Source organism: Cheilinus undulatus, linkage group 10, assembly GCF_018320785.1.
Source record: "Cheilinus undulatus linkage group 10, ASM1832078v1, whole genome shotgun sequence".
Classification (NCBI taxonomy): Eukaryota; Metazoa; Chordata; class Actinopteri; order Labriformes; family Labridae; genus Cheilinus; species Cheilinus undulatus.
Window position 1 is genome coordinate 28,803,614 of NC_054874.1, and position 26,326 is coordinate 28,829,939.

Below are 26,326 nucleotides of genomic sequence, written 5' to 3' on the forward strand. Positions count from 1 at the left end.
AGCAAAACAACTTTACGAAACTTAGCCCTCTATCTGTATGACTGTAATAACATTAGTCAATAGCCTGTTTCTATTATTTTCAAGTAACATTAATCACATACTGTTCCCCCCAAAGTTTACATTCTGATCTGGCATTGGTCTAAAGATAACGTAATGGCAGCCTACAAATGAGGGTACACTGGTTATTTTTCTATTGTAAAACATGCAGACTATAACACTTTGTACTTTCCACGGGGACCTGTGGGTGTCAGTAAAGTACTGGGAAAAACAGTAGCTTTGTCCCTCCCCTCATAAAGCTTTTGTTTGCCCCATAAAAAAGAGTAGGCATTTAAACCGAGCTAGGTGACCGATAGAAGCGGGTAGCGCCCTTACAAATCTAAAAAAAAAATAGGATGGCTTTGACATAAACATTTAATAAGCTAGCGGGTCTTTTGTGTTGTGATGGGTTGCTGGATAATAATGGATATGGAAATATATTCTCGAGGACATTTCTGCTCCTGGTTTGCTCGGCTTGTGGTTCTTCTGTTGTTTGTCGGAAGAGGGGCTCTGGGAGAAATACGATATTCTGTTCCAGAGGAGGTGAAAGAAGGAACTGTTGTTGGAAATGTCGCTAAGGATCTTGGGCTTGACATCAACTCTTTGACTGATCGACGGGTTCGTGTTGTTTCTGAATCCAAGGATGCATTTTTTGAGGTAAACCGGGACAATGGGGCTCTCTACGTGAGTAAGAAAATCGACAGAGAAGAGCAGTGCCAGACCGGAGGGGCATGCCTCATAGAGCTGAAAATTCTTGTTGAAAATCCACTGGAAATACACTACGTGCTTGTAGAAATTACTGATATAAACGACCATTCTCCGACTTTCCCCAAAGAAAAACAAACATTTGAAATAGGTGAACAAATTTTGCCAGGAAGACGGTTTCAGTTGCATACTGCTCGTGATCCTGATGCTGGCATTAACTCTATTCGTACATACACTTTGACATCAAATGACCATTTTGATGTAGACATCCGTCAAAGTGATGAGGATAAAATACCATTCTTAGTGCTGAAGAAATCTTTAGACAGAGAACAAAAGAAAAAACACACGCTGCTCCTAACAGCAGTGGATGGAGGTAAACCTCAGAGATCAGGAACGCTAAATGTTACAATAATTGTTCTTGATATCAATGATAATCGTCCGATGTTCAGTCAGGAGACTTACCAAATTATTATAAAAGAAAATATCCCAGTCGGGACTTCAATCTTTAGAATGAATGCTACAGATCTGGATGAAGGCACTAATAGTGAGATAGAATACAGTCTTGGAACAACTCTAAAGAAAAACGTTTACGACGTATTTGAATTGGACAAATTAAGTGGAGTGATTAAAGTAAAGGGAGTGGTTGATTATGAGGAAAACGACGTTTATAAACTCGATATTGAGGCAACAGATAAAGGAACACCTCCAATGACAGGGGAGAGTCGAGTTATTATCAAAATCAAAGACGTTAATGATAATCCGCCTGAAATTGAAGTCACATCACTGTCAAACACAGTGTCTGAAGATTCAAAACCTGGAACAATTGTTTCCCTAATCAGAGTGAAAGATAAAGATGCTGGCCTTAATGGAAAAATAATTACGAGCATAACATCAGACGTTCCGTTTGAATTAAAACCTTCATATAAGGAAAACACTTACTCTGTTGTCACCAAGGGGCTCCTGGATCGAGAGCAGGTGTCACATTATGACATCACAATAAAAGCCACTGACTGTGGTGACCCTCCATTATCAACATTTAAAACTCTCAGCATTCAGATATCAGATGTCAATGACAACAGTCCACATTTTCAACAAAACCCATTACACTTTTATCTGGTAGAAAATAACCTTGCTGGAGCCTCAATATTCTCTGTCAGCGCCACAGACAATGATATCAATGACAATGCAGCCATTTCATATCATATTGTGAGAGAGGGGACTCAGAATGACATCACATCTTTCATCAATGTCAACTCTGAAAATGGACACATCACTGCGCTGAAAAGTTTCGACTTTGAAACAGTGAAAACGTTCACGTTCACTGTTGTGGCCACAGATTCTGGAACTCCGTCACTCAGCAACAACGTCACAGTCAACGTCTTCATTCTGGATCAGAACGACAACGCTCCAGTCATCCTCTATCCACTCAGCTCCAACGGCTCTGCTGAAGGTGTGGAGGAGATTCCACGCAATGTCAACGCAGGACACTTGGTCACCAAAGTCAGAGCCTATGACGCTGATATAGGATATAACGGCTGGTTGCTCTTCTCACTGCAACAAGTCACTGAGCACAGTCTCTTTGCTCTGGACCGATACACAGGACAGATCAGAACACTTCGCTCATTCACAGAGACAGACGAGGCTGAGCATAAACTCATCATACTGGTCAAAGACAATGGCAACGTTTCCCTCTCTGCTACAGCTACTGTCATTGTCAAAGTGGTGGAGCCCAAAGAGGCTTTCGCTGCGTCTGACGTCAAAAGTGCAACAAACGATGACGAGGACAATAATGTGACTTTTTATCTCATGATCACTCTGGCCTCAGTGTCTGCGCTCTTCATCATCAGCATCATCGTGCTGATTGCAATGCAGTGCTCCAAATCCACTGACTATACTTCCAAATATCTCCAAGAGACCAATTATGACGGGACACTGTGTCACAGCATCCAGTACAGATCTGGAGACAAACGCTACATGTTGGTGGGACCCAGAATGAGTATAGGATCTACTATAGTCCCGGGCAGCCATGCCAACACACTAGTGCTCCCTGACAGGAGGAGGGGCTCCACTGAGGTAAGAGCTCTGAAGCAAATGCCACTTATTTTGCTCTTTGTCTGGTTGTAACCGCTGTCCATGGTGCTGGAATGCTTTTGCTCTCTCTCGTCAAGCAAGAGCATGTGCTTGGAAACTGATATTGTACAGCTCCTTTTTTCCTATATTTCAAGGTGGTTTTTTTTTCACCTTTTTTCTCACAGCTTATGCTACTTAGTTAATGGTTATAGGAACATAGTTTGGTATTTGTTTCCCTCTCAACGTGTGTTTCCAGATTGAATGGATTTGTTCAACCACAAAGCTGCATTCACTTTAATATGTTTTTTTTTTAAAGGTGACAGTTATTATATTGTTTTGTCTGAAACAAAATTACTTTTGCTGTTCAAACAGAAAAATGATATTCAAATAATCCAAATAATGTTAAGGATAAATGCAACCTTTACAGTGTTTTTTCTCATTTGTTTTATGTCCTTTGTCAAAACTGTCTCAGTATTCTCTACATTGTAAGTTAAATTTCCCAACAGTTTAACTGTACAACACAACTCTATTGCATATTTGCAAAAGGTGGTAAGTCATTCTTAATATTTCATTTACGTTTCAACCCGTAGCTTTGTGAACTTTTTGACCAGAGCTCCTAAAATCTTTCTCACTATGACAGTCACAAGCCAAGGAAAGTTTGTTGTATTAAGACATAGAGCAACATTCAAACACAGAGCAGCTTGTAATGTTTTTCAGAATTACAGGTAAAATCAGTTGTATCACGATCGCCACAAAACTACATCCTTGTGGAAAAAGCACAAGCCAAGCCAGACAAAAAGATCCCATATAAAATGATTTAAAAATGTAGTATAGGTAGTTAGAAAATGTTACTGAACAAACAAAAAAAGCTTTGTACCTCTCCTTAGTTGGCCATATGAACTTTTAAGTTCCCATATTTCTGAACATATTATCTGTTTCTCAGAGAGATTTAACAGACATTTGAACCGACATCACATCCAAGGGTTTCCTTGCTTTGCACAAGGGTACAAAAATGCCCTTGCGTGGAGCATTCTTTCACTGCAGTGATCACCTGAGATATTCTCACGTGCAGCATTCATGTCATTCAGAGACATTACTCTCACCTTAGAGGTCTTCAGCCGACTGTGGCAGACATATCAAACACTCCGTGTCATAGACAATAATAATCGCATAGCATATATATGTACTGTATGTCTGAATCATTTTGATAATGAAATGGATAATTTTGCGAAGGTTGCTAAAAAAATGAAATCATGTTTAGAAGCTATGATGAATTCGGCAGTTTCACTGAGGACAAACCAGTCAGTTTTTATCAGTGAGCCATAAACTCAAGTGATTTGTGTTGATTTGTAGAGAACTGTACTTACTCGTTTGCAAACATGTACCTAGCCAACACAATTCATGTGAATGAATGAGAGATCCGGATCTTCTGTGAAAAACAAACTGTTTTGGGCAGCTGATTACCCAGTGATTTAATTTATTTAATCTAGGGGCTTTGAAAAATGCGTTTAACACTTGAGATCTCAGCCAACGAGAATGAGAACCACTCTAACTACACATGAACAAGGATAACTGATTGATGGAAGCTGTTGTTGTCGAAAACAACATGCATGGATGCATGGCCTATACAACTATGTACGTACGAAAGAGAGAGAGAGAGAGAGAGAGAGATTTTATTTTTTAGATTGTTGAATCAATGTTATTTTGACTATCCCGCATTTGTGTAGTGGTAATATTTTCTTGACGGCCAGAGAAGTCATTTAATCGGGAAAATAAGACTACATAAAGGTGAATGAATAGCAACATTTCGTTTTTGACCTCCGGGTGTCGCTGCAACACTGAGAAATGCTAGAGGACATTGTCCCTCCCCTCACAAAGCTTTTGTTTCATGTTTAGAGAAGGGCAGGCATTTGAACCAAGCACTCCGCTCGATGTGATCATATTTTTGTTGAGTAAAGATATTTTATCGGTTGGACATGTATATGTTGATTTTCCGGTGAGCGCTGTTTATGTGTTTTTCTACGCTGAACTATAACGATGGGGACACAGAGACGTCGAATGAAGGACTACTGTTCATTTCTGTTTCGCTGTCTACTGCTGCTGCAATGATAATCCACCAGGAAATCAAGTCAGATCACGGTACTCTATCCCTGAAGGATTCAAAGAAGGAACAACTGTTGTTGGAAATGTGCCAAGGATCTGGGCTTGAAATTTTTCACTAAGAGACGGTTCCGTTTGTCCGGATCAAAACCTTCATATAGGAAAACCAGAACAATGGGGCTCTCTATGTGAGTAAGAAAATCGACAGAGAGGAGCTATGTGAGGGAAGCGGTACCTGCCTCATGGAGCTAAAAATCTTGGTCGAAAACCCGTTGGAAATGCACCACGTCAGCATTCAGATATCAGATGTCAAACGATCACTCTCCACATTTTCAACAAAAAGAAATTACACTTTTATCTGGTGAAAATAATCTTGCTGGAAAATATTTCAGCGCTACAGACAATGATATCAATGATCCTGACGCTGGTATTTCATATCATATTGTACAGAGGACTCAGAATGACATAACATCTTTCATCAATGTCAACATCTGAAAAGTGATGAGGATAAAAGTTTCGACTTTGAAACAGTGAAGAAATCGTTCACGAGAACAAAAGGACAGACACACTCTGTCATCTCTGAGCAACAACGTCACAGTCAACATTGAATGTCTGGATCAGAACGACAACGCTCCAGTCATCCTCTAATCCACTCAGTCAACGGCTCTGCTGAAGGTGTGGAAATTCCACGCAATGTCAACGCAGGACACTTGGTCACCAAAGTCAGAGCCTATGAGATCTGATATAGGATATAACGGCTGGTTGCTCTTCTCACTGCAACAACACTGAGCACAGTCTCTTTGCTCTGAGACCGATTTACACAGGACAGATCAGAACACTTCGCTCATTCACAGAGACAGACGAGGCTGAGCATTATGAGGAAAATGGACGTTTACAAACTCTGATATTGTACAGCTACTGTCAAAGGTGGAGCAAAGAGGCTTTCGCTGCGTAATTGACGTCAAAGAGTGCAACAAATGATAATCCACCTGACAATAAGTCACATCACTGATCACTCTGGCCTCAGATTCAAAACTTCATCATCAGCATCATCGTGCTATTGCAATGCAGTGCTCCAAATCCACTGACTATACTTCCAAATATCTCCAAGAGACCAATTATGACGGGACACTGTGTCACAGCATCCAGTACAGATCTGGAGACAAACGCTACATTTTGGTGGGACCCAGAATGAGTATAGGATCTACTATAGTCCCGGTGCAGCACATGACATCACACTAGTGCTCCTGACTGTGGTGACCTCCATTATCCACATTTAAAACTCTCAGCATTCAGATATCAGATGTCAATGACAACAGTCCACATTTTCAACAAAACCCATTACACTTTTATCTGGTAGAAAATAATCTTGCTGGAACCTCAATATTCTCTGTCATGCCACAGACATGACATCAATGACAATGCAGCCATTTCATATCATATTGTGAGAGAAGGGACTCAGATATGACATAACATCTTCATGAATGTCAACTCTGAAAATGGACACATCACTGCGCTGAAAAGTTTCGACTTTGAAACAGTGAAAACGTTTACGTTCACTGTTGTGGCCACAGATTCTGAACTCCATCTCTGAGCAACAACGTCACAGTCAACGTCTTCATTCTGGATCAGAACGACAACGCCCAGTCATCCTCTATCCACTCAGCTCCAACGGCTCTGCTGAAGGTGTGGAGGAGATTCCACGCAATGTCAACGCAGGACACTTGGTCACCAAAGTCAGATCCATGCGCTGATATAGATGGTTGCTCTTCACTGCAACAAGTCACTGAGCACAGTCTCTTTGCTCTGGACCGATACACAGGACAGATCAGAACACTTCGCTCATTCACAGAGACAGACGAGGCTGAGCATAAACTCATCATCCTGGTCAAAGACAATGGCAACGTTTCCCTCTCTGCAACAGCTACTGTCATTGTCAAAGTGGTGGAGCCCAAAGAGGCTTTCGCTGCGTCTGACGCCTGCAACAAACGATGACGAGGACAATGTGACTTTACCTTTGATCACTCTGGCCTCAGTGTTGCGCCTTCATCATCAGCATCATCGTGCTGATTGCGATGCAGTGCTCCAAATCCACTGACTATACTTCCAAATATCTCCAAGAGACCAATTATGACGGGACACTGTGTCACAGCATCCAGTACAGATCTGGAGACAAACGCTACATGTTGGTGGACCTGTTAGTATAGATCTACTATAGTCTGGCAATGCAACACACTAGTGCTCCCTGACAGGAGGAGGGGCTCCACTGAGGTAAGAGCTCTGAAGCAAATGCCACTTATTTTGCTCTTTGGCTGTTTTTAGCTGCTGTCCATGGTGCTGAAATGCATTTGTAGTCTGTTGTCAAGCAATTTGCCGTACATGGATATAACTAGGACTGTGCCTTTTTCTTTTTTCCTTTTTCTTTTTTTTGTTTTCTTTTCTTTTGTTTTGTTTTTCCTTTTTTTTTTTTTTTGCTTTCCTTTGGCAGTTTTTTTTAAATATATCATACTCAGTAAAAAGTTTGAGGGTCTTAAGTTAAAAATATTTGTTTAATGTTTTTTGTTTTATTATTCAAATAAGTTCTTCTTTTTCAATGAGCTACAGATACCTGAAATTGTTCATGAGCGTTATTGTATCCGGCCTCTACAATGACTGAATCAAAGTCACTGACTGAGCACAAACAAAATGTTACATTAAAAATTAGTCATAATTGTAGACATTTCAAATTTAAATGACCCACGGAACAAAGATAATTAATGACATCTGTCCTCTTCAGATACTACATACAGGACTCATAGAAAACAAGAGATGAAGAAATTCTGTGAGTGCGTGACAGTGAGAGAGAGAGAGAGAGAGAGAGAGAGAGAGAGAGAGAGAACAAATTTTAACAGTTCAATCGATCCCGTCAGCCCTGCACGTTGACATGTTGTAGTTTCGATACATTTTTACAAGCAGAAATGACAGTTAAGATAAAAAGATGATTAAAAAAAATGCAATCAGAAATAATCTATCACATGTCGTTTTTGACCTCCGGGTGTCGCTGCAACACTGAGAAATGCTAGAGGACATTGTCCCTCCCCTCACAAAGCTTTTGTTTCATGTTTAGAGAAGGGCAGGCATTTGAACCAAGCACTCCGCTCGATGTGATCATATTTTTGTTGAGTAAAGATATTTTATCGGTTGGACATGTATATGTTGATTTTCCGGTGAGCGCTGTTTATGTGTTTTTCTACGCTGAACTATAACGATGGGGACACAGAGACGTCGAATGAAGGACTACTGTTCATTTCTGTTTCGCTGTCTACTGCTGCTGTTGATCGGAGACCAGGCTCAAGCTCAGATACGGTACTCTATCCCAGAGGAGGTGAAAGAAGGAACTGTTGTTGGAAATGTCGCCAAGGATCTTGGGCTTGAAATTCTTTCACTAACCGACCGACGGTTCCGTGTTGTGTCCGGATCAAAGCATGCATTTTTTGAGGTAAACCAGAACAATGGGGCTCTCTATGTGAGTAAGAAAATCGACAGAGAGGAGCTATGTGAGGGAAGCGGTACCTGCCTCATGGAGCTGAAACTCCTTATCGAGAATCCTTTGGAAATGCACTATATTGTTGTAGAAATTACTGATATAAACGATCACTCTCCCACTTTTCCTGAAAAAGAACAGACATTTGAAATAGCTGAGCATACATTACCAGGAAAGAGATTTCAGCTACATTCTGCTCGTGATCCTGACGCTGGTATTAACTCTATTCGCACATACAAATTAACATCAAATGAACATTTTGATGTAGACATCCGGCAAAGTGATGAGGATAAAATACCATTTTTAGTGCTGAAGAAATCTTTAGACAGAGAACAAAAGGACAGACACACTCTGCTGTTAACGGCAGTGGATGGAGGTAAACCTCAAAGATCAGGAACATTGAATGTTACAATAATGGTTCTTGATATCAATGATAATCGTCCGATGTTCAGTCAGGAGATTTATCAGATTGAAATACTAGAAAACGCTCAAGTCGGTACCTCAGTGTTTAAAATGAATGCATCAGATCCTGACGAGGGCTCTAATGGGGAAGTTGAATACAGCCTTGGAAAAACCATGAAGAGAAAGATCTATGAGATTTTTGAATTAGAAAAATTAACAGGAGAAATCACAATAAAAGGAGAGTTGGATTATGAGGAAAGCGACGTTTACAAACTCGATATTGAGGCATCTGATAAAGGAACACCTCCACTGGTTGGTGAGTGTAGAGTTATAATTAAAATCAAAGATGTCAATGATAATCCACCAGAAATTGAAGTCACATCACTATCAAACACAGTGTCTGAGGATTCAAAACCTGGAACCATCGTTTCACTCCTTAGTGTAATGGACAAGGATACTGGTCTTAATGGAAAAATAATAACGAGCATAACATCAGATGTGCCATTTGAGTTAAAGCCTTCATATAAGGAAAACACTTACTCTGTTGTCACCAAGGAGCTCCTGGACCGCGAGCAGGTGTCACATTATGACATCATCATAAAAGCCACTGACTGTGGTGACCCTCCATTATCCACATTTAAAACTCTCAGCATTCAGATATCAGATGTCAATGACAACAGTCCACATTTTCAACAAAACCCATTACACTTTTATCTGGTAGAAAATAACCTTGCTGGAGCCTCAATATTCTCTGTCAGCGCCACAGACAATGATATCAATGACAATGCAGCCATTTCATATCATATTGTGAGAGAGGGAACTCAGAATGACATAACATCTTTCATTAATGTCAACTCTGAAAATGGACACATCACTGCGCTGAAAAGTTTCGACTTTGAAACAGTGAAAACGTTCACGTTCACTGTTGTGGCCACAGATTCTGGAACTCCGTCACTCAGCAACAACGTCACAGTCAACGTCTTCATTCTGGATCAGAACGACAACGCTCCAGTCATCCTCTATCCACTCAGCTCCAACGGCTCTGCTGAAGGTGTGGAGGAGATTCCACGCAATGTCAACGCAGGACACTTGGTCACCAAAGTCAGAGCCTATGACGCTGATATAGGATATAACGGCTGGTTGCTCTTCTCACTGCAACAAGTCACTGAGCACAGTCTCTTTGCTCTGGACCGATACACAGGACAGATCAGAACACTTCGCTCATTCACAGAGACAGACGAGGCTGAGCATAAACTCATCATACTGGTCAAAGACAATGGCAACGTTTCCCTCTCTGCTACAGCTACTGTCATTGTCAAAGTGGTGGAGCCCAAAGAGGCTTTCGCTGCGTCTGACGTCAAAAGTGCAACAAACGATGACGAGGACAATAATGTGACTTTTTATCTCATGATCACTCTGGCCTCAGTGTCTGCGCTCTTCATCATCAGCATCATCGTGCTCATTGCGATGCAGTGCTCCAAATCCACTGACTATACTTCCAAATATCTCCAAGAGACCAATTATGACGGGACACTGTGTCACAGCATCCAGTACAGATCTGGAGACAAACGCTACATGTTGGTGGGACCCAGAATGAGTATAGGATCTACTATAGTCCCGGGCAGCCATGCCAACACACTAGTGCTCCCTGACAGGAGGAGGGGCTCCACTGAGGTAAGACTAATTTAATGTCATTACAGCTGAAAAATCACTGTCATATTGCTGCTTACTTTGGCCATTTTTTATGCAATATTAATAAGGTATTTACATTCTAGGTAGGAGGATGATTGCTGTCCGGAGTTTCATGTAGCGTTTCCTATTTTTTTTCTAATTTAGAAGTCATACAAGTTGTGTGATTTTAGTCTAGCTTGTTGCCAGCATTACACATAAGATAAGACAAGCCTCCTCAAGACTTAATTACTTAAATTTGTTGATGTATCTTGTCAAGGCTGTGTTGATTCTTGAGTTTCATAGGCTGTAGCAAACATGTTTGTTCTTCTGATGAGAACGACACTCAAAGTACTTGTTTCAGCTTTCAGCAGTGGTCGCTGTCTATGGTGCTGAACTGCTCTTCTGGTTCATACAATAATTTCAAAGTGGCTATGTGAAACTTTTGACGACCGACTGACACGTTTCCCCAAACATATAGAATGCGTCAGCTTACAGTTTTTTAGGACTTTAAATGTGTTTCTTTTGATATATCAGGGTTTTTTTTTTCTTGCGTACCTTTTGCACAACACCAAAGCTTTGACTAGACCACAGGGTGTCAGTGTTCAGCAGGATTAAAAGGGGGGTTTCTAAGGCGTGAATAAAAGCAGACTCTGCCCCTTTCACCGTGTATTTTTCAGCTCGACTACAAAGAATGCATTCATTTCCATTTTGGATCATTACGCTTCTTTAAACGAACTCGCCTTTTTGAATTGTTACCTGACAGAAACTGGATACTATGCTTTTGGAATGTATTTGTGGAAAAGCTTTTAAATGATTGCACCAGAAAAGACAAAGAACAAAGCGGAAGAATGATGTGTTGCTCGCGACCTCTGCTCTTCTCTCTGCTCTTTTGCTTCCGTGAGCTGGTTTTAGCTCAGGTAAAATATTCGACTCCAGAGGAAGTCAAAGTGGGAACTATCATTGGAAATGTTGCCAAGGATTTGGGTCTTGAAGTCAGTGCTTTGATAAATCGGCGTTTTCGTATTGTGTCCGGGGCTCAGGACTCTCTGTTTGAGGTAAACCCAAACAATGGGGTTTTGTTTGTTCATAAGAATCTCGACAGAGAACAGCTGTGTGATAGAAATGCTGCTTGTTTAAAAGATCTGAAAATCGTTGTTGAAAATCCACTTGAGATCCATTATGTCACGGTGGAAATAACGGATGCAAACGATCATGCACCGACTTTTGTGGAGAAAGGAAAGGTGATAGAAATAGCAGAAAACACTCTGCCAGGAGCTCGATTTCAACTACCAGGCGCCCGTGATCCAGATGTGGGAGTAAATTCTGTGCAGCGGTACAAGCTTAGTCAGAATGATCATTTTAATCTAGAAATTCGAGACAGAGGAGAGGATAAAATCCCATTTTTAGTGTTGCAGAGGCAGCTGGACCGAGAGCAGAAAACAAATCATAGCTTGATTTTAACAGCGACAGATGGAGGCACACCTCCAAAATCAGCTCATCTTAATCTTACCATAAAGGTTCTAGATAACAACGATAACAGACCTACTTTTTCTCAGGAGGTTTATTCTGTAACATTGCAAGAAAATGTTGCTTTGGATACTGTTGTTATAAAAGTCCGAGCAACCGATATGGACGAAGGGACTAATGGGGAAGTCGAGTATGCCTTTGGAGGTGACATTAACCCAAAAGTGCTTGAGTTATTTAGTCTAGACGGAAACACTGGCGAAATTCGAGTTAAGGGACACATCGACTATGAAACAGCCGATGTTTTCAAGTTAGACGTTCAAGCCTCCGATAGAGGTCAACCTCCGATGACAACAGACTGTAGAGTTATCATAAAGATTCAAGATGTCAATGACAATACACCAGAAATCGAAGTGACATCAATATCAAACCAAGTCCCCGAGGATTCAAAGCAAGGGACCGTAATTTCTCTCATTAGTGTAACAGACAGTGATTCTGGACTGAATGGTAAAGTCAAATGCTCTCTGAATGGTAATGTCCCATTCGAATTGAAACCGTCATTTAAAGAAAACATGTATTCACTGGTGACAAAGGAAAGACTGGACAGGGAAACTGTATCACATTATGAAATTTCAATTACAGCTATAGACTTTGGTGAGCCTCCACTTTCTGCAATAAAAACACTAAATGTAGAGGTGTCCGATGTAAACGATAACAGCCCAGAGTTCCCACAGAGCCCCCTTGAATTATATCTGACAGAGAACAATGCACCTGGCGAATCAATATTCTCTGTGAGTGCTGTTGATAAAGACTTGAATGACAACGCTGCAGTTTCCTATCATATTTCTCGAGAGGGAGGGAGTCATGGTGACATGGCATCTTTTCTGAACATTAACTCTGAAAATGGACACATCACTGCGCTGAAAAGTTTCGACTTTGAAACAGTGAAAACGTTCACGTTCACTGTTGTGGCCACAGATTCTGGAACCCCATCTCTGAGCAACAACGTCACAGTCAACGTCTTCATTCTGGATCAGAACGACAACGCTCCAGTCATCCTCTATCCACTCAGCTCCAACGGCTCTGCTGAAGGTGTGGAGGAGATTCCACGCAATGTCAACGCAGGACACTTGGTCACCAAAGTCAGAGCCTATGACGCTGATATAGGATATAACGGCTGGTTGCTCTTCTCACTGCAACAAGTCACTGAGCACAGTCTCTTTGCTCTGGACCGATACACAGGACAGATCAGAACACTTCGCTCATTCACAGAGACAGACGAGGCTGAGCATAAACTCATCATACTGGTCAAAGACAATGGCAACGTTTCCCTCTCTGCAACAGCTACTGTCATTGTCAAAGTGGTGGAGCCCAAAGAGGCTTTCGCTGCGTCTGACGTCAAAAGTGCAACAAACGATGATGAGGACAATAATGTGACTTTTTATCTCATGATCACTCTGGCCTCAGTGTCTGCACTCTTCATCATCAGCATCATCGTGCTGATTGCAATGCAGTGCTCCAAATCCACTGACTATACTTCCAAATATCTCCAAGAGACCAATTATGACGGGACACTGTGTCACAGCATCCAGTACAGATCTGGAGACAAACGCTACATGTTGGTGGGACCCAGAATGAGTATAGGATCTACTATAGTCCCGGGCAGCCATGCCAACACACTAGTGCTCCCTGACAGGAGGAGGGGCTCCACTGAGGTAAGCGCTTTATCACATCGTAAGGTTGGTGTCTTCTCTCCGCATTAATTGTAGTTTTAGGATTTGTGGTGTGTTATGTTCAAAGTAGGTTCAGGAACGCTTGTAACATAAGCTTTTGTTTCCTGCTTTGAAAGGAGGAAGTTATACTTCCATCAGAGTACAATCATATTGGCCTTATATTCATTTTTTAGTTGGTGGTGCCTGATGCTCCGTTCTCATAGCTCTTGTCGAGTACTGGCTTTATTAAAAACATCAAGCCTCTTTTTCTGTGTTTATGACCGCTCTGGCTTGTCGTATAAGCTTTTGAAAAGACAAGATTCTCTTTTGCAGTGAGAGAAAAGAAACATTAATTGTCCTTCCAGCTGCTTACAGGGAAAGAGTCAAACAGGTTCCGCTGAAGCCCTCATAAATTGTAATATATGATTTAAAGCATACTTGCATTGTCTTAAAAACGGAATGTAATATCTATCAGAAAATTTTGCAAGTGTATTTAATTATCTCTCGAAGATAGATGCATGTTAAAAATAAAAGTATAGCGATAAAAAAACTGTGGTTAAAGTCACTGTCCATGGTGCTGAAATTGCATGAGTAACTGTTATGATGAATACGCAGAGTCAAGAAGATCTGTAAAGATGGTAGATATCCGTCTCACCCACCCAGGAAAGAATAATAATAATAATAATAATAATAATAATAATAATTTGATTGTAACCCTGCTCAGTTTGTTTAACTTGTTGATAGTTTATATAACTTTTTTTTCTGAAGGAATGATACATAAGCAGACTAATAACATGAATGGGGCAGAAAAGAACAAGCATGTCTGTTTGGAATCGCTATCCATGGTGCTGAAGTTCACTGGCGATAAAAAGCAGGCCAAAAGCAAAACTTAACACGAAGGCATTGTTAGACTTGTTGCATGTCTCAATTAATATAAAAGAGAACTGAACTTCATAGGTCCTTGCTGTTAATCTTGTTTCACCATTTTATACTGTTTTTTTTTTTAATATGTAGCAGAAATGAAACGTTACATGGCTCTAAATATGTTAGTGTTTCCATAGCATTTCACATTTGACATCACGTTGCTTTTTCTCACCTGCATGATCTCCGTGTCTGTTGTAAGATCCTCAGGTGTGGTTTCTGCCCAAAGATTAAACCATTATATTTTTAGCGAGTTTTCCCCCATCTTACACGCATGTATTCCACGTGGTGTCACTGTTACACCACTAAGGCCATCATAGACCTCGGACCTCCCCTTAAAAGCTTTTGTTCGGGTCCTCGCGGCAGATGATACATTTGACTTGAATGGACGAGTCGAATGAGACCGTTTGAGCTCTCTGCATATAAGATGCTAAACGGGTGGGATAAATACGTTTAAGTGGATGCAAAACTGTCTTTTGTTGGTTATGCATTGCCGGATTACGATGGAGAGACAACGGCGATCAAAATCACGAGACTACGTTTGGTTTGCTTTTTATTTGTCCGTGCTGCTGATCTCTGGAAAACAGGCTCAGGCTGAACTGAGGTACTCGATTCCTGAGGAGATGAAAGAAGGAACTGTGGTTGGAAATGTTGCTAAGGATCTTGGTCTGGACAAATCCTCTTTGACTGATCGGCGATTCCGTGTTGTGTCTGGAGCTAAAGACGCTTTTTTCGTGGTAAACCCGGACAATGGTGCCTTACAGATCAGTAAGAAAATCGACAGAGAGGAGCTGTGTGAGGGGAGTAGTGCATGCTTAATAGAGCTGAAAATCGTTGTTGAGAACCCGTTAGAAATCCACTATGTTGTTGTTGAAATAACCGATGTCAATGATCATAGTCCAAGTTTTCCCGAAAGGATACAGAAATTCAATATAGCAGAACACGCATCTCCGGGAACACGGTTTCAGTTACACGCGGCCCGTGATCCTGATGCTGGAGTGAACTCTATCCGCACATACACAATAACCACAAATAATCACTTCGACATAGATATCAGTCAAATTGATGATGATATGATTCCATTTTTGGTACTGAAGAAATCTTTAGACAGAGAGCAAAAGAAAGAACACACATTTACTGTAACAGCAGTTGATGGAGGTAAACCTCAAAGATCAGGCACACTAAATGTTTCTGTTGTTGTTCTTGACAGTAATGACAATCGTCCGATGTTCAGTCGGGATACATATCAAATAGAAATATATGAGAATACAGCAGTTGGCACTACAGTAACAAAAGTAAATGCGATGGATCCGGATGAGGGGACAAATGGCGAAATTTACTATAGCCTCAGCAAAGCTTTGACACGTAAGGTTTACGACATATTTGAACTGGATGGTTTAAGTGGGACAATAATTTTGAAAGGAGCGTTGAACTTTGAGGACACTGAGAATTATAAACTTGACATCGAGGCGTCGGACAAAGGAACACCTCCATTAACAAGTCGTTGCAGAGTTATTATTAAAATCAAAGACATCAATGATAATCCACCTGATATCGAAGTCACATCACTGTCAAACACAGTGTCTGAAGATTCAAAACCTGGAACAATTATTTCACTCATTAGCGTGATGGATAAAGACTCTGGTGTTAATGGAAAAATGATCACAACCATTAGTAATGACGTTCCGTTTGAATTGAAACCTTCATATAAGGAAAACACTTACTCCGTTGTCACAAAAGAATCTTTGGACAGAGAGCAGGTGTCACATTATGACATCATAATAAAAGCCACCGACTGTGGTGACCCTCCATTATCAACATTTAAAACTCTCAGCATTCAGATATCAGATGTCAATGACAACAGTCCACATTTTCAACAAAACCCATTACACTTTTATCTGGTAGAAAATAATCTTGCTGGAGCCTCAATATTCTCTGTCAGCGCCACAGACAATGATATCAATGACAATGCAGCCATTTCATATCATATTGTGAGAGAAGGGACTCAGAATGACATCACATCTTTCATCAATGTCAACTCTGAAAATGGACACATCACTGCGCTGAAAAGTTTCGACTTTGAAACAGTGAAAACGTTCACGTTCACTGTTGTGGCCACAGATTCTGGAACTCCATCTCTGAGCAACAACGTCACAGTCAACGTCTTCATTCTGGATCAGAACGACAACGCTCCAGTCATCCTCTATCCACTCAGCTCCAACGGCTCTGCTGAAGGTGTGGAGGAGATTCCACGCAATGTCAACGCAGGACACTTGGTCACCAAAGTCAGAGCCTATGACGCTGATATAGGATATAACGGCTGGTTGCTCTTCTCACTGCAACAAGTCACTGAGCACAGTCTCTTTGCTCTGGACCGATACACAGGACAGATCAGAACACTTCGCTCATTCACAGAGACAGACGAGGCTGAGCATAAACTCATCATACTGGTCAAAGACAATGGCAACGTTTCCCTCTCTGCTACAGCTACTGTCATTGTCAAAGTGGTGGAGCCCAAAGAGGCTTTCGCTGCCTCTGATGTCAAAAGTGCAACAAACGATGACGAGGACAGTAATGTGACTTTTTATCTCATGATCACTCTGGCCTCAGTGTCTGCGCTCTTCATCATCAGCATCATCGTGCTGATTGCAATGCAGTGCTCCAAATCCACTGACTATACTTCCAAATATCTCCAAGAGACCAATTATGACGGGACACTGTGTCACAGCATCCAGTACAGATCTGGAGACAAACGCTACATGTTGGTGGGACCCAGAATGAGTATAGGATCTACTATAGTCCCGGGCAGCCATGCCAACACACTAGTGCTCCCTGACAGGAGGAGGGGCTCCACTGAGGTAAGATGTGCTTCAGTGTTCCTTTCAGGCCAGTGCTAAACATGTCGTTTTCTTGAGGAAAAAAAAAAAACAAAACAAAACAAAAAACTTACTGAACATCAAGGCACGTTCAGCCTCACAACACAAATGCATACACGATCTCTTGTGTAAGAGCGTTTCAAAATTGTTCACTTTCAATGATATTCTTTAAGCCATGCTTTTACGTACCTACTAAACACCACTGTTGATTTTATGACACAGAATTGGAAGTTGTTGAATTATAATTTACTTGTTCTTTACATTTTCTTTTCCAGCAGCATTTTGTCAGTAACGTACAGCGACTAAATACAAAAATCTTCATGCTTCATCTAAAGTTTTTTCATCTAGATTGTCTCATTTTATTTTCTCATTCGTTATAAAACTATGTTCATAAAGAATTGCACTGAAAGGTTGAAACTTTTGCAGAACGTTCCCTTATGGCAGTGGTTAGATCTGTTTACATGCGTTCCTCAATAATTGTGTGTTTGCACCTTTTGTTCAAGGTTCAAGTTTAACTTTATTACCCCGTGAGGGGCAATTACATTTGCAGTCAGTCGTCAAGTATACAACTGGACTCACAGATACAAGAAAACATGTGGCATACCGGAGAGATAATTCATAGAAAAACATTACTCTTTGTCTTTCATTATGACTGCTGTCCATTGTGCTGAAATGAAAAGTTTAGCCATTTCAAGCAAAACAGATGTATGAGTGGTCTTTAGCTTGGACTTGGTTGCAAATATTTTTGGATATTTAAGACTTAGGCGAGTACAATTTCTATATGAAGATATAAAATGTCTATTATCACACGTACTGGTAGTATGCTCTGTATTAATTTTTTTTTAATGCAGCAAAACCTTGAGAAGTGCTATGCCGCTATGACTGCTATCCATGGTACTGAAACGCAAGAAGAACATTTGCAGTACAGGAAAAATATTTTATTTCTTGATCAGTTAGAAAGCGAATTGATTGGATTGAGCTCATGGACTGACGACGACAGAACTGACTTTCCTCTGCGTTGTCTGGACACGTTTAACCTCTTTTTCTCTCTTGTTCTGTCGTCTGTTTAAACATTTACCCAACGAACACAATGTAGCTCACTTCATTCATAGTTTTAACCTCTGGGTGTCACTGTTGCATTGGTTAACCCGAAACCGAACTGTCCCTCCCCTTTCAAAGCTTTTGTTTCATACGGAGCCGACCAAAGACGGTTAAGACTCGAGACCAACAGTCGATGGTATCCACGTTTCCGTTTTGCAAATGTGCGGTGATGAGCGAGATGGATGTAAGTGATCCTGTGTGGATTTAGCTGCACTGTACGGATGTTTTTGTTGTTGGACTGTGATGTGGATTGAAACCCAAACGCGAACAATGGGCGGCCCCTGCTTTGCTTTCTATGTGTCGTTGCTGCTGATGTTGGGGACACACGCCTCGGCTCAGATACGGTACTCTATCCCAGAGGAGCTGAAAGAGGGGACTGTTGTTGGAAATGTTGCGAAGGATCTGGGTCTTGACATCACCTCTTTGACTGATCGACGGTTCCGTGTTGTGTCTGAGAGTAAGGATGCGATATTTCAAGTCAACCAGAATAATGGGGCTTTGTACGTCAACGGGCATATTGACAGAGAGGAGCTGTGTCAGGGCAGTGGGGCATGTCTCATGGAGCTAAAAATCCTCGTTGAAAATCCTTTAGAAATCCACTATGTTATCGTAGAAATTACTGATGCTAATGACCATGCTCCAGGGTTTCCTGAAAAAGAACAGACTATCCAAATAGCTGAACAAACATTACCAGGGAAGAGATTTCAGTTACACACTGCTCGTGATCCTGATGCTGGAATAAACTCTATTCGTACATACACTTTGACATCAAACGAACATTTCGAAGTAAATGTTCGTCAAGGTGAAGCGGGAAAGATACCATTTTTAGTGTTGAAGAAATCTTTAGACAGAGAACAAAAGGACAAACACACTCTGCTGCTAACAGCAGTGGATGGAGGTAAACCTCAAAGATCAGGAACACTTAATGTTACTATAAATGTTCTGGACAGTAATGACAATCGCCCGATTTTCAGTCAGGAGATTTTCCAAATAGAAATACAGGAAAATGTAAAGATCGGAACTTCAATATTTCGACTGAATGCAACAGACCCCGATGAAGGTTCAAATGGGGAGGTGGAATACAGCCTCGGAAAAACTTTAATGCCCAAAGTCTTTGATATTTTTGAACTTGACAAGTTAACAGGGGAGATTAGAGTTAGTGGGGGCATGGATTACGAAGAAAAGGACTTATATGAGCTTGAAATTGAGGCATCTGATAAAGGAACACCTCCATTGACCGGTGAGTGTAGAGTTATTATTAAAATCAAAGATGTCAATGATAATCCACCAGAAATTGTTGTGACTTCACTTTCAAACACAGTGTCTGAAGATTCAAAACCTGGAACAATTGTTTCTCTACTAAGTGTGAAGGACAAAGACTCTGGTGTCAATGGAAAAATTATTTTGTACACATCAAATGATGTACCATTCGAGTTAAAACCTTCTTATAAGGAGAATGTATATTCAGTTGTCACTAAAGAATCTTTGGACCGCGAGCAGGTGTCACATTATGACATCACAATAAAAGCCACTGACTGTGGTGACCCTCCATTATCCACATTTAAAACTCTCAGCATTCAGATATCAGATGTCAATGACAACAGTCCACATTTTCAACAAAACCCATTACACTTTTATCTGGTAGAAAATAATCTTGCTGGAGCCTCAATATTCTCTGTCAGCGCCACAGACAATGATATCAATGACAATGCAGCCATTTCATATCATATTGTGAGAGATGGAAGTCAGAATGACATAACATCTTTCATCAATGTGAACTCTGAAAATGGACACATCACTGCGCTGAAAAGTTTCGACTTTGAAACAGTGAAAACGTTCACGTTCACTGTTGTGGCCACAGATTCTGGAACTCCGTCACTCAGCAACAACGTCACAGTCAACGTCTTCATTCTGGATCAGAACGACAACGCTCCAGTCATCCTCTATCCACTCAGCTCCAACGGCTCTGCTGAAGGTGTGGAGGAGATTCCACGCAATGTCAACGCAGGACACTTGGTCACCAAAGTCAGAGCCTATGACGCTGATATAGGATATAACGGCTGGTTGCTCTTCTCACTGCAACAAGTCACTGAGCACAGTCTCTTTGCTCTGGACCGATACACAGGACAGATCAGAACACTTCGCTCATTCACAGAGACAGACGAGGCTGAGCATAAACTCATCATACTGGTCAAAGACAATGGCAACGTTTCCCTCTCTGCTACAGCTACTGTCATTGTCAAAGTGGTGGAGCCCAAAGAGGCTTTCGCTGCGTCTGACGTCAAAAGTGCAACAAACGATGATGAGGACAATAATGTGACTTTTTATCTCATGATCACTCTGGCCTCAGTGTCTGCGCTCTTCATCATCAGCATCATCGTGCTGATTGCAATGCAGTGCTCCAAATCCACTGACTATACTTCCAAATATCTCCAAGAGACCAATTATGACGGGACACTGTGTCACAGCATCCAGTACAGATCTGGAGACAAACGCTACATGTTGGTGGGACCCAGAATGAGTATAGGATCTACTATAGTCCCGGGCAGCCATGCCAACACACTAGTGCTCCCTGACAGGAGGAGGGGCTCCACTGAGGTAAGACTGGCTTTGAAGTTTTACGTCAGCTTGGAATCCACTGATTTTTTAAACTGACACATCAAGACATTTTCAGCCATCTTTTCAAACCCGTGCACTTTCTCTGCACCAAAGTCATCTTTTTTTGTTTGTTTTGGTTTTTGTTTCACTTATTTTCAAATGCAATTTGCCATTACCTTCACCCTTCCCTTTCCTCTTTCATCCAGAGCTTCCCCACTAATTAGCTCTAATCATATTTCAAAATTGCGAATTATTTTCTAGGAACCTCATTCTGTCATGTGTTTTTGTAAGTATTTGAAGCCAGATCACAGGTTTGTAGAAACTTTACAATAAGATACAAAACAATTTCAGGGATACATTTCGTTATAGACGGATTTATTCAATGACGGTTCTTGAATGCCCATATGTTTATTCAAGCGCGATTTTTCTTTTCTGACTATTTCAGGTATGTAAGATTAAAGGAGTCTGTGCTAAGAGAACATATTGGATTATTTCAGCAGAGAAACATTAGTCAATCATTGGTATCTGTCTCCCCGAATCACAACACAAGTTGTTACTTTTTATTTAGTGATCAGACAGTGCGTTATTTCTCATTAAATACACATGGCCTCTGATCAGTCGGTGTTTTGGTGCTCCCCATTTTAGTGTTCTGTTTGGAAAATTATATTGCTGAAGGAGTGCAGACTATTATGAATTTGTGGTAACAACGCATGGTGGCAGTAACCAACCAGAAATACGCATCACATGGTTTCACTATACAAAGGCCTGCGAGACTGCCTCCGACTCATTGAGGAGGGCAGACCTTCATCTCCGGACGGGATATTTATTAGAAGGATTTCCTCGGCTACACTGATGAACATTGTGAGACGTGGGTTGTGATTCTTCTTTTGATGGATATGTAAGCAGTTGCTAGATTTGTCTTTATTTGCTGCAAATTTTCTATCGACATAAGACAATGGAACAAAACGGACGGGGTTGTCCACGACAAGGGAGACAATGTTACGCCTTCTCCTTGCTTTTACTGTCTTTGAGTCTGATTTTCGGCGAAGCATCGGGGCAAATAAGATATTCTATATCCGAGGAAATCAAAGAAGGGACTGCTGTCGGAAACATAGCAAAGGATCTGGGAATAGATCCAAGTATATTGAAAACGAGAGGATTTCGAATCGTTTCCGGCACCGCGCAAACCCGTTTCCAGGTAAATCAAAATGATGGGATTTTATACATAAATGGGAATATTGACCGAGAGGAAATATGTCAGCGGACCAGTGTGTGTGTGCTGAACCTTAAAACGGTGCTTGAGAACCCACTGGAGATCCATTATGTTGCAGTCGAAGTCTTAGACGTGAATGACCATGCGCCATCATTCCCGGAGAACAACAAAAGGCTGCAGATTTCAGAGTCCTCTCTGCCGGGGACCAAATTCCAGTTGCATGCTGCCCTCGACCCGGATGGAGGCGTGAATTCCGTTCAACAGTATAAACTGAGTTCAAATAACAATTTTCGTCTGGAAGTAAAAGAACGCGGGAAAGATGGAAAAGTCCCCATTTTACTAATACAAAGCCCTTTAGACAGAGAGATTTCTAGCAGCCATAAACTGCTGCTTACAGCCCTGGATGGAGGTAAGCCTCCAAAAACAGGGACTATGGAGATAATTATTGATGTTTTAGACGTGAATGATAATGCGCCTATTTTTACTAAAGACGTATATTCTGCAGAAATTAATGAGAATTCACCTGTTGGAACAGTCGTCTTAAGAGTAAATGCCACAGACAAGGACGAAGGTTTAAATGGAAATGTGAGTTATTCTTTTGGTAATGTTAATAGTAAGGTGCGCAAGCTGTTTGACGTAGATGCAAGCACAGGTGAAATAACAGTCAAAGGACAATTAGACTATGAAGTGGATGACAGTTACGAGATTGATATACAGGCATCTGACAGCGGTGCTGTTCCACTTCGAACGGAAAAAGGCGTTACAGTAAATATTAAAGATGTAAACGACAATGCACCTGTGATTGAGGTGACGTCTCTGTCCAACACTATCTCAGAGGACTCCAGACCAGGGACCACAGTAGCACTTATCAGTATCACTGATTTAGACTCTGGGGTGAACGGAAAGGTTATCAGTTTTGTTAAAGATGACGTCCCGTTCACACTCACGCCCTCAATACAGGACAACATGTATGCTGTAGTGACAAAGTCACAGCTTGACAGGGAAAACAAATCCATTTATGATGTCACCGTAACTGCAAAAGACGCAGGTGTACCGGCACTAACTTCTGAAAAGACTTTAAGAGTTGTTGTATCCGATGTGAACGATAACAGCCCAGAGTTTTCAAAGAACCTGTATAATTTTTATGTCACGGAAAATAACCCTGCGGGCGTGTCCGTGTTTTCTGTAACTGCGTCTGATCGAGACGAGGGAGAAAATGCTCTTATTGTCTATCATATTATAAGAGATGCAGGTTATGAAAGCAGCGTGGCTTCATTTCTAAACATTAATTCTGAAAGTGGAGATATTTTGGCGCTGAAAAGTTTCGACTTTGAAACAGTGAAAACGTTCACGTTCACTGTTGTGGCCACAGATTCTGGAACCCCATCTCTGAGCAACAACGTCACAGTCAACGTCTTCATTCTGGATCAGAACGACAACGCTCCAGTCATCCTCTATCCACTCAGCTCCAACGGCTCTGCTGAAGGTGTGGAGGAGATTCCACGCAATGTCAACGCAGGACACTTGGTCACCAAAGTCAGAGCCTATGACGCTGATATAGGATATAACGGCTGGTTGCTCTTCTCACTGCAACAAGTCACTGAGCACAGTCTCTTTGCTCTGGACCGATACACAGGACAGATCAGAACACTTCGCTCATTCACAGAGACAGACGAGGCTGAGCATAAACTCATCATACTGGTCAAAGACAATGGCAACGTTTCCCTCTCTGCTACAGCTACTGTCATTGTCAAAGTGGTGGAGCCCAAAGAGGCTTTCGCTGCGTCTGACGTCAAAAGTGCAACAAACGATGACGAGGACAATAATGTGACTTTTTATCTCATGATCACTCTGGCCTCAGTGTCTGCGCTCTTCATCATCAGCATCATCGTGCTGATTGCAATGCAGTGCTCCAAATCCACTGACTATACTTCCAAATATCTCCAAGAGACCAATTATGACGGGACACTGTGTCACAGCATCCAGTACAGATCTGGAGACAAACGCTACATGTTGGTGGGACCCAGAATGAGTATAGGATCTACTATAGTCCCGGGCAGCCATGCCAACACACTAGTGCTCCCTGACAGGAGGAGGGGCTCCACTGAGGTAAGACCTGTTTGAACATTTCTGTTAATGCTGCAGTTCAACGACCCCTGTCTAACAACATAACTGACAAACATGGCAAGAGTTTAAGATATTTGGCACTATATGATACACCGTCTCTTCTTACTCCACTTCAAAACGTGCAAATAACAACACATCACATTAAACACTTTACGTTCCGGTATTAGGAGGCATTGATGCTGTTTTTTTAAGGGCTTGAACGTCTACTTCCTATTTCCCTGAGGCTTTACTCTTTTATTCAATTGCCCTTTTTTCAGTAAAGTGCAATATATATTTACAAAAGTTTTAATCTCTACTTTGATACTCTTTAGTACGTCTAGATTCCAATGGGTAGTTTGATTTAGTTACCTTGTATTGTTCCACTTAACCCACAGCACGTTTGCGACAGTCAATGATGTCTAGTTTAATTCAAAGGGGTATTAAGGAACAGAAGTTTTTTTTTATTTTTTTTTTATTATTTGTATGGTTTTATGGTTATTTTGTTATGTATTGCAGAATGACAGTGAATGTCTTCCTACACTTTCCTTGGGAAATTCTTCCACGATCTGTTTGTCTTAAAAACTCGTTTGCGTGAACAAAAAAATAACACAAAAACTCATTGGGTCAATGCACTTTCAACCCGACAGTCTAAACCACTGCATATGACTGCTGTCCATGGTGCTGGAAAAAAGGTTATCCCTGTCACGGAAAGACGACTTGTGATGTCAGCCTGTAGCCAGGGACTTGTTGACAGTAACTGTAAGAAATGGTGGTTTTGGGAGAGAACGACTTCTATTTTACCATATAAAGTGTTTGTTCATATGTAGGAGCTGTATGACTCTCATAAAACAATAGAATGTAGCTCCCTTTTAATAAAGAATGGCTGTGCAACTACTCACTGCAAATGGCAGCTATCCATGGTGCTGAAACAGACCACCTCCAGGATTATGTGATAAGATTATATTTTTAAATTAAAAAGCGCCTGGATGGGTGCCAGCAACAAAGACAGAAACAACATACAGACAGGCTAAGAATAACTGACTTTCCGGTCTTTTATTTGGAAAAGCTTCCCTTCTTCTTTTCTGTTGTGACTTCTGCTTAAACATTTCTAACGCGAATAGAAAGAAGAACAGTTAATTCTGAGTTTCAGCCTCTGTGTGTCACTATTGCATTAGTTAACCCCAGTCTGAATTGTCCCTCCCCTTTTCAAAGCTTTTGTTTCATACTGAGGAAAGCAAAGACGGTTAAGACTCGAGACCATCAATCGATGGTATCCATCTTCCCGTTTTGCAAATATGCGGTACTGAAGAGGAAGGACATAGTTTATCCGGGCTGGATGTAGCTGACCTCTGTGGATATTTTTGTTGTTGGACTATGATGTGGATTGAAACCAAAACACGAACAATGGGCGGCCCCTGCTTTGCTTTCTATGTGTCGTTGCTGCTGATGTTGGGGACACACGCCTCGGCTCAGATACGGTACTCTATCCCAGAGGAGCTGAAACAGGGAACTGTTGTTGGAAATGTTGCGAAGGATCTGGGTCTTGATATCACCTCTTTGACTGATCGACGGTTCCGTGTTGTGTCTGGAAATAAGGATGCAATATTTGAAGTCAACCAGAATAATGGGGCTTTGTACGTCAACGGGCATATTGATAGAGAGGAGCTGTGTCAGGGCAGTGGGGCATGTCTAATAGAGCTAAAAATCCTTGTTGAAAATCCTTTAGAAATTCACTACGTTATTATAGAAATTACTGATGTTAATGACCATGCTCCAGGGTTTCCTGAAAAAGAACAGACTATCCAAATTGCTGAGCAAACATTACCAG

At 41.3% G+C, this 26,326-nt stretch overlaps 6 protein-coding genes and 1 pseudogene across 6 annotated transcripts in view; all 7 read left to right on the forward strand.

The window, feature by feature from the left end:
* The first annotated feature begins 459 nt into the window (after positions 1-459).
* Positions 460-2,865, forward strand: LOC121516110 (protocadherin alpha-3-like). The gene has a single exon (XM_041797215.1). The coding sequence runs from the start codon at positions 460-462 to the stop codon at positions 2,863-2,865; it is 2,406 nt and encodes an 801-aa protein (XP_041653149.1).
* Positions 2,866-6,177: 3,312 nt separating this feature from the next.
* Positions 6,178-8,035, forward strand: LOC121516112 (annotated as a pseudogene).
* Positions 8,036-8,158: 123 nt separating this feature from the next.
* On the forward strand, positions 8,159-10,525 carry LOC121516113 (protocadherin alpha-8-like). Its single transcript, XM_041797216.1, has one exon. It carries the CDS (start codon positions 8,159-8,161, stop codon positions 10,523-10,525), a length of 2,367 nt encoding a protein of 788 aa, XP_041653150.1.
* Positions 10,526-11,312: 787 nt separating this feature from the next.
* LOC121516114 (protocadherin alpha-8-like) lies at positions 11,313-14,838 on the forward strand. The gene is made up of 2 exons (XM_041797217.1): positions 11,313-13,686; positions 14,815-14,838. The coding sequence occupies exons 1-2, from the start codon at positions 11,356-11,358 to the stop codon at positions 14,836-14,838; spliced, it is 2,355 nt and encodes a 784-aa protein (XP_041653151.1). The 5' UTR covers positions 11,313-11,355.
* Positions 14,839-15,107: 269 nt separating this feature from the next.
* Positions 15,108-17,501, forward strand: LOC121516115 (protocadherin alpha-8-like). The gene has a single exon (XM_041797219.1). The coding sequence runs from the start codon at positions 15,108-15,110 to the stop codon at positions 17,499-17,501; it is 2,394 nt and encodes a 797-aa protein (XP_041653153.1).
* Positions 17,502-18,851: 1,350 nt separating this feature from the next.
* Positions 18,852-21,236, forward strand: LOC121516116 (protocadherin alpha-8-like). The gene has a single exon (XM_041797220.1). It carries the CDS (start codon positions 18,852-18,854, stop codon positions 21,234-21,236), a length of 2,385 nt encoding a protein of 794 aa, XP_041653154.1.
* An 898-nt stretch (positions 21,237-22,134) lies between these two features.
* LOC121516117 (protocadherin gamma-A11-like) overlaps positions 22,135-26,326 on the forward strand; it is a 5,446-nt gene continuing 1,254 nt past the window's right edge. Inside the window, exon 1 of the mRNA XM_041797221.1 lies at positions 22,135-23,449. Within this exon, the coding sequence (XP_041653155.1) occupies positions 22,135-23,449 (1,315 nt within the window). The remainder of the gene's footprint in view (positions 23,450-26,326) is intronic.

Coding starts and splice junctions, on each gene's coding strand:
- LOC121516113 (XM_041797216.1), top strand. CDS start 8,159: ATGGGGACACAGAGACGTCGAATGAAGGACTACTGTTCATTTCTGTTT.
- LOC121516115 (XM_041797219.1), top strand. CDS start 15,108: ATGGAGAGACAACGGCGATCAAAATCACGAGACTACGTTTGGTTTGCT.
- LOC121516110 (XM_041797215.1), top strand. CDS start 460: ATGGATATGGAAATATATTCTCGAGGACATTTCTGCTCCTGGTTTGCT.
- LOC121516116 (XM_041797220.1), top strand. CDS start 18,852: ATGGGCGGCCCCTGCTTTGCTTTCTATGTGTCGTTGCTGCTGATGTTG.
- LOC121516114 (XM_041797217.1), top strand. CDS start 11,356: ATGATGTGTTGCTCGCGACCTCTGCTCTTCTCTCTGCTCTTTTGCTTC. Junction 13,687..14,814: donor GGAGGAGGGGCTCCACTGAG/GTAAGCGCTTTA, acceptor TAAGATCCTCAG/GTGTGGTTTCTGCCCAAAGA.